This window comes from Fundulus heteroclitus, chromosome 21 (genome assembly GCF_011125445.2).
Source record: "Fundulus heteroclitus isolate FHET01 chromosome 21, MU-UCD_Fhet_4.1, whole genome shotgun sequence".
NCBI lineage: Eukaryota > Metazoa > Chordata > Actinopteri > Cyprinodontiformes > Fundulidae > Fundulus > Fundulus heteroclitus.
In genome coordinates this window covers 35,664,309-35,677,885 of record NC_046381.1, presented here as the reverse complement: position 1 = coordinate 35,677,885, position 13,577 = coordinate 35,664,309, and the positions used below count along the sequence as shown (strand labels likewise).

The 13,577-nt window shown below is 39.6% G+C and overlaps 1 protein-coding gene across 10 annotated transcripts in view; it reads right to left on the bottom strand.

Moving 5' to 3' along the window:
• Positions 1-13,577, bottom strand: part of ntng1a (netrin g1a) — a 190,625-nt gene that overhangs the window by 21,911 nt on the left and 155,137 nt on the right. For 3 of the 10 annotated variants that reach the window (XM_036124782.1, XM_036124781.1, XM_021323145.2), the window contains exon 6: positions 440-607. The exons of 1 other annotated variant lie outside the window; for it this stretch is intronic. In XM_036124782.1, coding sequence (XP_035980675.1) covers positions 440-607 — 168 coding nt within the window. Of the gene's footprint in view, positions 1-439; positions 608-4,158; positions 4,219-6,683; positions 6,729-13,577 lie in introns of all 10 variants that reach the window. 6 more of the 10 variants (XM_036124783.1, XM_021323146.2, XM_036124784.1 and 3 more) reach the window with 4 other exon arrangements.

Below are 13,577 nucleotides of genomic sequence, written 5' to 3'. Positions count from 1 at the left end.
AAAGGTGTTTATTTTTTTAAACACTGTGCTTGATATACTCTGCATATATAAAGTTTATTTCATACCTTTTGACTGCGAGCTTTATTCTAGCTAGGAATCAAGTGTAATATGCAACGTAAAAAATGTAAATGTTTACTACCAACTTTACAACAACATCTTTAAACTGTCCTTATATTTTTCTGCATGGAAGGAATTAAAATTACTGTGACCTAACTGCTGTATTTGTGTTTCTGATTCGTGTAATGACACTAGTGCCAAAAGAGAGGCAAGTAAAACGGGAACAACTCTGGGACATGAGGACAGGACAATGTTATTTGAATGACGCACTGATGCAGTATGAACTGACACTATCTCTTCTGAGGAGTCAAAGACAGGAAATGAGGTGGAAAAAAGGTGTGAAAGCATGGCTGCAGTGAAGAGGGCCAGGTGGGGGACTAACCTATGCACACATTTTCATCGTCCAGTTCTGCTGAGGCATTGCGGTAGTAGCCCAGCTTGCACAGCTGGCAGTGCTGGCCCCTAGTGTTGTGCTTGCAGCTCACGCAAATGACGGTGTTTAGCACCTCGATGTAGCTACATCGGTTGGAGTGGCCGAAGCATTCGCAGTCTTGCAAGAAGATAGGAGGTATGAAGGGAAGAGACGGGTAAAAGAGGGTTGAGATGTTCGTGCTGCGAGCGCTACAGCAGGAGGGTTAGCAAAAGTCTGAGCGAGGCGCCATGGCATGCGAGGTGAAAAATGCTGATGCTGTATGTTTGCGGAGATGTTTGTAGACCATAGTCAGTCTGGCAAAAAGGTACGGCCAGTTAGAAACACACAATCACAAAGATATAGCAATGTTAGTAGGATTTCAGAGGTCACATTACTTCAAGCACATCACAGCACAAGGCGACAAAGATGGAACAGAGACATGATTACAACTGAACACCATAAAGCATAAGGCAGGTCAAACCATGAATGGAATGGATCTTTACCTACTTGATGGTAGTAAAGGAACTGTAGTTTTCCTTGAGTTGACCTTAATAGTTTTGTTAACTCATGTTCACAAGTTTTTCTTTCCAGGCCTAAGCCAAGTTTCAGATCTTTTAGGGGCAGGTTCAGGTCAAAGCTAAAGTCTTTCACCTCAAATTAAAGTCTCTAGTCCCTAATAACAGAAATTTACCTTTGCATATTAGATGCATGCCCAATCAACCCACTCCACCAAAATCCAGCAGGTTATGGCGATTATTAACTGAAAGCCTATTTCTATACTCCTTTTTTCCCTACATTGAATTGGATATTTGCCAGTTTGCAAAACCATGTTCTCATTCTGCCTTTTAATTTTAAGTTTGCACACAAGTATTTGTTTAATGACAGAATGACAAACTAGTCACAAGGTAGTGAGATAATGAGAGAGTTTTGAATTTTCAGAAAAAACATTTGAAGTATCGGTAATTATATTAAATTATACATATTTTTTCTGTATATATATATATATATATATATATATATATATATATATATATATAATGTATTTTTTGGTTCGCTGCTACATTCCTGACAAAGTATAAATACAGTACTTATATTTTTAATGTTTGTTTGTCTTCTGTTTTCACTCACGGCGTAAAAAGAGAATAAAATGCCACTAAGTAAGTAAGTAAGCCAGTAAGTAAGTAAGTAAGTAAGTTTATTTTGTACGAAAAAGAAAAAAAACTTCAATGTAGAGGTCAATTAAAATACCATTATCTTGGTGTTACAACACACAATAACTGATTGGTGAATCTTCCATAGCCTGTGATCCACAAATGTTCCTGGTTGAATACAAATACATCAAATGTGCCCTTTAACATGATAATATGCATGTTTCTGTCAGAGTTGTGGTCTGTGGTTTTCTGCTGGTTGATGGTAGCCTTAAGTAAAAGCTAACCAACTGGGAAGCTGCGGTAAACTCCTTTTTCTGCCATGTTACAAAGATTGGCATGCATGCTATCCATAAATAGGTAGGAGTAGGTAACTTCACATCAGAGGCAATATAAATCACCAAATTCCCCAAGGGTCCATCCTGGGTCCCTTCCTATTCAATACCTGCATGCTCCCTCTAGCTCAGATCATACAAAAAACATCTGTTACCATAACTATGCAGACGACACACTGCTCTACATCGCCATGTCACCAGGTGACTATAAACCCACTCGAGTGCTGAGTAAATTGTTTGTTTTATTTTGTTTTGTTTTTATTCTTCAACTGAAGTTATTATTGTTTTTGGACCAATAGATGAGCGATCCAGAGTTAGTGTACAGCTTTAGCTGTTTTGGCTAGTAACAACTGATCAGACCCAAAACCTGGGTGTAGTGATGGACTCAGACCTGAACCTCCAAAAACATCTAAACCCAGTTACAAAGTTGGTCTTCTATCACCTAAAGAACATTTCCAGGATTAAAGGACTAATGTCTCAGCAGGATCTTGAAAAACTAATCCATGCGTTTATTTTTAGTAGAATTGATTACTGCAACAGTGTTTTTACAGGTCTGCCTAAAAAGTGGATCAGACAGCTGCAGCTGATCCAGAATGCTGCTGCCCGCGTCCTCACTAAGACTAAGAAAGTAGAGAACATCACCCCAGTTCTAAAGTCATTACACTGGCTTCCTGTATCTCAGAGAATAGACTTTAAAATACTCCTGTTAGTCTATAAATCACTGAATGGCTTAGCACCTAAATACATCACAGACTTGTTATCAGTGCATCAACCTATTTGTTTAGAGTTGCCTTTAAATGTTAATGTTGAAGTTTGTAGTCCAACTTGTTTTATACTGTATCTGACCTGCTGCAACTATTCCAATCCAATGTACTTTCATCTGTAATGTTTTCCTTTACTAGATTTCCTTTTTTTTGTTCATGTACAACACTTTGAATCGTCTTGTTACTGAAAAGTGCTTGCCTTGCCATAAATGAAGGGCACTTATTTGTATACACAACGGAATATCCGAAGGGGTAAGTTCAAACAATAATATGAGGTAATGAATACAATAACGTTTCAAGTCTTTAAAGCATGAGTCTAAGTCAAGTCTAACGTCTTTGTTTTTGCAACTTAAGTGTGACTCAAGTCGAAGTCACAGACCCAATTATCTACTTCGGAGGAAGTAAAAAGGAAAAAAAGCAGACAATGTATAGCCACCTAATCCTTCCGTCTTTATTAGGGCTGCCGATATGTGGTTTTAACCAAGAAAGTCCAATTTCACAGGGTAAGTTGAGGATGATCAATAACGTTGAATTATTGATCTTTACCCAGGAAAGAATGTCTTCTAAGCACAATAATCTATGTTAAAAAGCAGGTTTTATACTATACAAAAGTTGTGTTCAACAGGGAGTATGATGTCAAACACAACGAATGTTGAAGGTGGTTGTCAGACATGGAGCAGTCTATATAACTTTGTGGCAGCGCTGTCTAAGGATAGTTGTTGGTAAAAGAGCAGCCCCAGCTAAACACTCTACAAGTGAGGTTCACTCTGTCACACTGAGTGACCACTGACACCATGTGGCACAGCTCAGACAGATGTGACCCTTAAGCGTTGTTGGCAACCGTATGGACTGACAGCCTACTCGAGGTTCCAGACTAGGTAGGTTAGCAGATGGAGCTCTCTTCCAAGGGATGGCTGTTATTAAGAATCTGTATTGAGGTCAGTTCTCTCAGTTCAACCAATACCCAAGCAGACAAGGCTTGAAAAACAAAAGGCGCAGAAAGTCAAGTCCATTCTCCTTCTTGTCTAAAGCAGCCAGGCCTGTCTGAGAGTGAGCTAAAGCGTTCCACGTTCCATGATTCCCTCATTCGGACGTAGTCTCAGAAGACAAATATTCTGTCTATGCTTGAAATAGGCTAAGGTCATGAATCATGCACGCGTGGTTCATGACCAAAAATAGTTGAAGCAGGAACAGCCATTTTACTCCTTTCATGGTGTTTAGAATCCATTCCCTACTAGAACGAGCCCTTCATGTGCTGTTTACACCGAAAGCCGTCAGTCCAGCCCTGAGCTGGAGATATAACCACTAGCTTTTGGAGCTCTCCACCACTGTGATGCAAGGATCAGGGGGGGAGGGGTTACATGTCAACATAAACATGAGTGCACACAGGGGAAAGGCTTGGGTATCATCTGAGGATGACGTATGAATTCCAGAGCTCCTACCTCGCTTGCTGTTTGCAGCGTGGACAGAAGGGGCAGTGGACAATGCAACTTGAGGAGCTACTAGACAAATTAAAGGAAGAAACAAACAAATAAAAATAAAACATATTGCAATCAAATATAACAGATGTAATGTCAGAGAAATTAAAATAACAGGTTTTGTGTCCAATAAAATTGTAAAATAATGATAATTAAAAAAAAGCAACTTATTCAATGATGAAAGATGATGATAATGAAAAAAATAAGGAGACATGTGCCAGGTGGACCTGGTTGAATGTAGCAGCATCTGTTACAAATGCTGCAGTACAAGAACAATGGAAATCTCATTGCTCCTTTTCTGTACTTTGCTTAATTTCTATTACCTTTATATTATTCACAACCCTGTGTATGGGTCTCTAGACAGAAAGTATATTCCTCACAAAACTATTCTATGGGGTAAACAAACCAAGAACGCTCAGTTTTTTTCTTCAGGTGAGGACTATAACCAGGGTTGAAACAAATGCCAGGTCTAACTTCTGCTTTTGTAGTTGGTGGCATTACGACTCAACATATATGCTTCATGTGTTTATTCATAACCACAGAAACAGACAGCAGGGAATGCTTGCTGTTTGCAAGCTTGCTACAGTGCTGTGAAAAAGGGCTTCCCTCATTACAGATTTCATCTGTTTTTGCTTTTTGTCAGAGGCAAATGTTTCAGCTCATTTTGACATCAGACTAACATTACCTGGGTAAAGACAGAATTCTGGTTTTACGAAGTTATATCGTAAAAAAATATCTTAACCCACCTGGGCTTATGTAGAAAGCATAAGCATGACCCTCAAAACTCCTAAAAAATCTGATTTACCAGGATTAAGTAAAATTTTTGGAAAGTTCACTTCACTTGTCACATACGGGCCTGATTACTGCCAGACCTGGAGACTAAAGTTAAGCCAAAAATCATAAATATAAATATCATTTAACAAAACCAGATTATCTATATTGATTTAACATTGATTAATTATCTTTTAAAAGATGCCTGGCACAATTCCTACCAGCAAGAAACTCTTTCTGCAGGGTTGTGAACAATTTTGGACTAAACAGGGAAACTCCTCTGACCGCATGAAGTAGGCTGAAAGATTTCAAAATGCAAACAAAGAAACAAAACAAAAGGAAACAAGTTCTGAAATGAAGAAATTTTTAAAACAGGAGGGAAACAAAGTCACTAACATCTATCAATCTAAAAAGGGTTACAAACCCATTTTTGGGGCCTTTGGACCAACCACACTAAGAGCCATGATCCACAAATGGATAAGTAAGGGAACCCTTGGGAACCTTCCCAGGAGTTGTTGGCCAACCAAAAACATCCCAAAGATGCAGAGGAGGTCAAAAAAGAACCCAAATAAACTCAGCAGTCTTCACTTGCTTCAGTTTAGGTCAGTGCAAAAACAAAGATCCATGTAAATTTAAAAATAAAAAAAACAACCCCCCCCCTCCAAAAAAAACAAACAAAAAACATCCTGACGATTCTCAAAATGTTTGGAAAAATATTCTGCTGATTAATGACATGCGTATCTCTTGACCACGAGGGTGTGTCCTATTATAACTGGTGTACGACTAACAGCATTTCAAAAATCTAAAAAGATCATCACAGAAAATGTCTGGTCATCAGTTAGTGACCTTATGCTCAAGCGGACTGAGGCTATGCAAGAGGACAATGATCCCAATCACATCAGGAAGTCCACCTCAAAACTGCTAAAAGATAAAAAATAAATAGAGAAATCAGGGTTTTGGAGTGACATAGTTGCAATCTGGAATTCATTTCAATTGAGATACTGTTACTGGTTGGGCAAAGGATAGCTCCAATGTGGCTGAATTACAAGCATTTGAAAAGAATAGTTGGCCAGAATTGTTCCAGAGGAATGTGAAAGACTCATTACAAACAACTGATGGCACTTGTTGCAGAGGGTGGCAAATAGTTAGGTTTCAAGGGCAACACATTTTCACACAGGGCCAGGTTTTTTTGGGCAGCTTTCCCCCATTAATAAATGGGAAAAAAAATTGTAAACTGCTTATTGGATTATCTTCGGTGATAAATATTGTTTACAGAAAAATCCTACAGCTAAAAACGAAGAAAGCAGAAACAAAGCAAATACTTTTCCGACACGATACATGACGGATTAACTAAAGATGAGCCTGTCATCTCCATAGAAAATCAGTGAAACCCCTTTGGTTTTTCCAACTCAATAGATGGTACTTTATTGGAATTTCTAACCCTAACATATAGATGTGCAGGTGCTGAATGCTCCAGAATAAAGCGTCATAGTGCATCTGAATCCACAACTCTCCTTGAACCTTTCATCTAGCTATGCAGCCAGAGCAGCAGATAAACATCTTTTTTTTTTCATTTATCACGAAGACCATGAAGGTGGAACACAGTACTTGAGCAAGAAAGCTTTGGCTACTAAGAGCCAGTTTTTGATTATCATTCAAAGATCTAACATAAATCAATCTGTGGAAAATGGTACCGTGTCATAATCTTAGATGCCTACCTTCTTTTCGGTTAGCAACACCTAGAGATGAGACATTCGGCCGTACTGCGTGCAATTAGAAGAAATCAGGAGTTATTCAGGTGTCTCTGTGATGCACTTAACAGATTGTCTACGGGAGAAGGGGGACTACGTGGTTGTTGACACAGACAACTGAAGACATGAAGATGTCTGGTATGACTCAAATCAGTAGGTCAGGAATCTGCGGATACGATGGGGCAGGGCTGACAAGGACAAGCAAGGAGGATGCATCCAAAGACCCTTTAAAAGGACATTGGAAAAAACGTTGTATGTAATCGGTGACTTCCATGGGCTTGTTGTGTTTGTGTATGCCTGTGGACACGGCAATAACGAGAGCAGAACCCAAGAAACAACGATAAAAACCCTTTTAAACGTAGCATTTCATCCATGATTTATGCAGGGGATTTGATACTGCATATGGCAAATGAAGACGTTAGGGGGCATTTTGTTTAATTCATCACATTGACTTTGTAATCAATATCTAATTATGGCGTATTTCTGGTGGAGGAATAACAATGAATAAATAATGGCAGGTGCTGGTACTTGGAATGATGGACTGCTGTGGGTAGCATAACCTCATAATTACATACAAGTCAGTATTTCCGTGTCAGGGAAATACTCTGCGGTTGGAAATGGAGAGGACTCAGCCAAATGGGAGGAATCCGGATAACTTTCCTCGTTCTGCCCCTTTATCTCTTCACTTGATCTTTCTGTCCTTTTGCTATCGACTCCATGAATCATGCAATCTTTGCCAATTAACATCCAGCGGTGTCTTGGCAAGCAGCCCAATTCCCTAACTCTGCTTGCAAAAAGAATGTGAGAGCTGTTCACAAAGTGGAATTTCAATCAATTATTATTATTTTTTTTATAAGGGAATACAGGGCATCTCCAAAGTATTTTTACCCCTTGAACTTTTTCACATTTTGTCATGTTTTAATCTTAAACTTTCATTGAGACTTTATTTGATAGACAAACACAACGTAACAGATAACTGTGAAGTTAAATGAGAACGATAATATTCAACATTTTTGCATTTTCAAGTAGTGACATAGATTGCTAATTTATATTTGTGCTCTTTTTTTATGAATGAACATTCTTTGCTCTGACCCGTTCCATTGTAGGTATGACTGTATTTCAGGTCAGTGTTCCACTGGAAGGTAAACCTGCACCTCATGCTGTGGTCCAGGGGTTTGCAACCTTACAATCCAAAAAGCCATCGTTTCCCTCAATCCAGGTAATTACATGACTTTTGAAAAAGGACAAGCTATAATTGAGTAATTGGTAATATAGGAAATGTTTTTTTTATTTAAAAAAAAAATTATCTCTATTTTTAGATAAAAACAGGAAAACTAAGCTTTTGCAAAAAGGGGATGGATTCATGGTTATTCCTTTTCTATGGAATGTTGATAGTTTTGGACCATAATGTAAAAAAAAGCACATAGTTTGCAAAAATAATGAAAGATAGATTAAAAAAAAAATATTACCGGTGTCATTATGTTCTGGAAATTATTATTATTACATGAAAAAAGTAAAAAATTGCTAAAACTTACATTTGTTACTCTCACTCTCTCTCTCTCCTCTCTCTCTCTCTCTCTCTCTCTCTCTCTCTCTCTTCTCTCTCTCTCTCTCTCTCTCTCTCTCTCTCTCTCTATCTATCTGTCTGTCTGTCTGTCTGTCTGTCTGTCTGTCTGTCTGTCTGTCTGTATATATGTATATATATATATATATATATATATATATATATATATATATATATTATTCGTTTTTTTATATGGTTTGTTCTTCATTAATTTTAAAGTTATTAAGAGTGATTGTGGAATGCTCAAAGAGCCACTTGCAGTGTCAGAGCCTTAGGTAGCAGACTGCTGCTTTAGTCTTTTGCCGCCTCTAACAGGTTTTCTCTCCTGCATCTATCACCATCCATCTTCCCATCAACTCTGACGAGCTTGCAAGTCCCCACAAAATTCCCCCAGCTTGATGCTGCCACCACCATGTTCCACTGTGGGGATGGTGTGTTCAGCATGATGTGATGTGTTAGTTTTGCATTTAGACCAGGACATTTATAACCTTTATAACCTTCATAAGGTGCACTCAAAATGCAGCAGAACCAGTTGCCTTTGAAAGGCAATGAATTACCTAGTGGTATCATATTAAATAAGACTGAATAAAAAAATGTGCAACTCATCATTTTTTTATAATGCAATGCTATGTTTTGGTCGACCACAAGAAGTGCCAATAATATATTTGTGAGAACATGACAAAATCTTAAAAAAAAGTTCAAGGGCTATGAATATTTTGGCAAGGCACGTTTGCTGTTTCCAGCCCCTTTCATTACACCGCAATTAAATAGCTTTTTTTTTTTTTTTAGCTCGGTTGATCTACACACTGACAGTCACGTTTGAAGTACTTCAGAATTACTGGTTATTGATTCTGAATCTGCTTCAGCAAAAGCCCATCGAGTACAATATTATAATCCCTTTATATTCATTTTTTTTTTTATAAAGCCGTGCCTACACGGAGAGCCCCGTATCACTGCTGACTGCGACATCTCCAGGGGTTTAAAGTCATGTAAGTTGCCGGATGAGAAGCTCTTTGAAATGACAGATTAACAAATAAAGAGCTTAGGAAGCCGGGCACGGCTCATCACCACTCAAACACAGGTCTCATATCGTACAAAATGTGAAGTGCCCTGTTATTTTTAAAAAAATTATGATCTGTATTTGTTTCCTTTGTCGCTGTGATCAGCACTTGTCGGCGAAGCTGCTTCCTCAGACTTCCAAGGACAACGGAGGGACAAAAATACTCAGGAGAAAAGCTGCACCCACTGACCGGATAGGCGAGATATACTTGATAAAGCCAGCTAATTTCATGTTTGCAATTGACTGATTGTAATACACATCTGGGTCCCATTAATTATTTGGCTACGGAGAATATGCAGGTAAGGCGAGTTAAATGAGTGGTGACGGATTTTAATCAATGCCATACTCGTAATGAAATGCAATCTAGCCGGGCCAGGATTGTTTTTAAAATATTAATTTCACTTTAATGGTCCGCATTAGGCAATTCTGCCCGGCTTAATAAACTTGAAATAGAATTGAGAAAAGTCAATAAGGAATTCAATTACCTTCAACCAACAACATGAAAAGCGCTTTGCTCCCTTTTTCCCCCCCGACGCGTGCTCCGCCTTGAGTCCTTTCAACAACCTCAAGGACGTCCCCCCCACCCACCCACCCACCCACCCGCTGCTTTGTTAATAATGCCGACCTAAACTTGATATTTGTTTGTGCTGAAAACAGTTTCATCCTCTACAGCGTGTTTTCCAAAAGAAAGGCAGTCAGCATGTTTAGATTTCACTGTTAGCAACATTCTGTGGTGAAGGGGGGGGGGCTGGTGCGACGAGATAGCTAGTCGTGCGAAACCCTAATCCCACCCCCCCGGGGGGCCGATCTTCTGGATGAGAAGTGAAGACTTTGGGTTTGTGTCCAATCTACATCACCCTACCCTCTAAACACACGCACCCACACACACACTCACACACACACACACACACACACACACATATGCTCGTACGCACGCTTATCAGGTTGGACAGTCTCCATGTGGGGGATTTGAGGACAACCGTCGGACATGGTGTGGCCTGGCATTTAGGATGAGACGGAGAAGCCAGATGTGCATGTGCAAGCATATATGAAGCCCATGCACACACAGACACACACACACACACACACACACACACACACACACACACACACACACACACACACACACACACACACATCAAGCTCTATTCCTGCCGTGCACGGAGAAGAGGCATGACTTCCACAGATGTGATGAAGGAGGCAAGCAGTGGAAGATTGTTAGAGGGGGGGGGTGGGTTTGATGGTGGTGGAGGGGGTTGGCCACGTGTCCATTTCTGACTCGTCTAATAGCTTTACACCTTAAAGCAGTGTTGTCGTCCCGCATAAGCCTGATTAAAAAAAAAAAAACGCCACCTGGGAACAATCTGTTTCTATTTAAGTCAGAGACGAACGTGTTTTGAGAAACTGTCCAACTGCTCATCTTAGCGTGGGAATAATGACAAACACATACACGCCGCAGGAAACGGCAGCATGTTGTTTTTTTTTCTTCCTTCTTTTAACTCTGCCATCACTGAAGAACTTGCTGCGTTTATCCGCAGCCCTGGTAAAGATGTGAAAAAAAGTCTTCAACTAAATTCATCTTTCATTGCAGTCACATAATCCGATGAGATTTGAAAATGTTTCTACCTCTTTTATCATCCTCCTCACGAGTATTTGGTGGGAAGATAAACCTGAGTTGTCATTCAGTGTCGTTTGTCCCACACATTTCCTGACTTATGACCTCTGCCTAACTGAATGGCAAGTTCTCTTGTCTTTCCTACTTTGAAAAGTGGACTACAGAACCATGCGACTGCTTAACGTCATATTTATATCCCAGGCAATCAGGATGTCATTGTTTACTTACTTAATTTAATGGGCTTTTGCGGTTATGTAGGAATTATAACCAAATACATATTGTATTTTATTAGAAAAAAAAAGATGTGCAAGACAGTTTGGGAATATATTGACTCATCCCATGAGGTTTTTGAAGGAAGTTCTAACTTTGCTGAGGAGATAGTAGTATTAGAAATACTTATATCTAAAAATAAATGTTTGGAGTTATAGTGTTTAAAGCAAAGTCACTTTGATCAACAAAAAAAGGGAAAATTACATCATCTCCTGGAGCCTGATTTATGAAGCTTGTGCTCGTGCAAAATGCGACCTGAAATGTGGGTACGTCACTTACCACCTAAAAGCTGGAATCTAAAAAAAAAAAAACTTGACGGGAAAATGTGCGGTTCTCGCGGCAGCTCTGACCCAGACGTACGCTCATTTTGGAGACAGGGGAAATAGACGACGCAGATGGTGAAGTGGTGAATTGCAGCCACACTGCATGTTTATTCCTCTACTCTCCAATTTCACTCCATCTCAGACTTTAATCATAGATCATCTTGATCATAGCAGTCAAAACTGCATTGTTATTCGTTCATGCGTTACTGACACTTAAGTATACATATGGGACATTTGAAATAAATACAACAAATGCCCATAAGCCATCTTAAATCTTACGGTAAATAAAATCCGCACATTTTATCAGGGCTTTCTACCATCCCCTCCCTCTCCCTGATGATCACCAGGGTGATATTAATGGATAAACTGTAACAAGTTGTAAGTCACTCACTTTAACTGCTGTAAACCGTCAAATACGCTCCTGTGTAATGCTGCTCGGTGGATGCATTGGTACTGATGGAAGACTGTGCAGATGGGAGAATTGAGGAAACGCGGTTTCAGGGATCAAATATTTCCTGGCTAATAATGGTTACTGGCCAATATGCCACTTTAGACTCAGAGCATTGCATTCCGCTATAACCTACAGAAGGAAAGTAGCTACACCTCCCTCCCAGGTGCTGAAAGACAGCTCTCCAGCACCCAAAGCGCAGAAAAGGTGCGCTGACCGCTCACACCCAAGCAGCGCTCAGCGCCCATCGGCTTCCTAAAATGCATTTTGCAGGTTTGTTTTTTTTCTTTTTCTTTTTGGGGTGGGGTTAATAATGGTGGAGGAAACCTCATTCCTCCTGGTGTCCCTCCCTCCTGTGAATGTCGGTCTGCACCCACAGCCACAGGGGAATTTCAACACGGAGCACGGCCTCGTTTACTACATCAACATTCATGAGGTGCTTTGCGTTGACCATTTGTGGTTGAATCTGGGCGTGAACCTGAGGGGGAACCTGGTTCACATACAGCTGTGCTCTATAAAGGAAAATTGCGTGCTGGTGTGCATTCGCATGGTTTTATAAATCTGTTTGTTTTTTTCTTGCCGTACGTACACTTTTAATATGGGTTCCATGCAAAGTTTTATAAATGAGACCCCTGGGCTTTTCCGTGTTGTTCAAAGTATGGCACTTCTGGTTTATCCAAATTTTGTAGTTTTGAAGAAAGTACAAAAACAATTTCTAAAATGTTTTTTTTTTCTTATTACTTCATGCATTTAGCAACTAGATTTATTTTTCTGCTAATCCTACTTCGTCCAAAACAGGATAGGTTTAGTCTGAATTATAGAGAACTTCAGTAAGGTTGGTAAAGGAAGTAGGGCTGACAATAATTGTTGCCCCTGGGATTTTTTTAAAAACATAATTGTTTCTTACCATAGGATGCTTTTTCATCCCTCTCTGAATAAATGTACTGAAGCTAAGGTTTTTTTTTTTTTTTCGATATCTTTGAATGTAAAGTTATTTTTCTGATAAAAGATGAATTTAATTTAAGGCTTTTTGCACTTCTTTACCAGATGTACCGATAAATGTAAATGACCCAGAATGACATTGTGTCACTGTGTCACATTAGTTTCACTGTAAAGTATTATAATTTTCTGTATGAGAGCCAAAAGACCAATTTGATATTTATTTAATGACTCGAGTATCAAAATTTCACCTTGATCATTTGCAACAGTGTAGAGAGGTCGTACATGGCTCTTTAATCAGCCAGTCAACGTCAGCAAAGAATCGGGCAGGGAAGAGGCAATTTACTAATCAATCTGAGAATAGAGAATACTTGCTAAGATGCGGGGAATAAAGTAGATTAAGGAGACTTGAGCCCGGCTGTGGATGCACTTTGGCTTGTTCAATACAGTCGTATGGTTCCTTGCATCACGCCGCCTTCCAGGCAGCGGTAACTTGAGACATGGCACCTCTTTTCTTGCTCCATCCTCCTGAGGGGCTACTGCTTGACGAAGATAATACCAGCCAAGGCGTTTGAGGCTTATATTAAAATGACCCCCCATGACATTAGACTGCCAGAGAGGTCTTGGCACTTTAATAAAGTC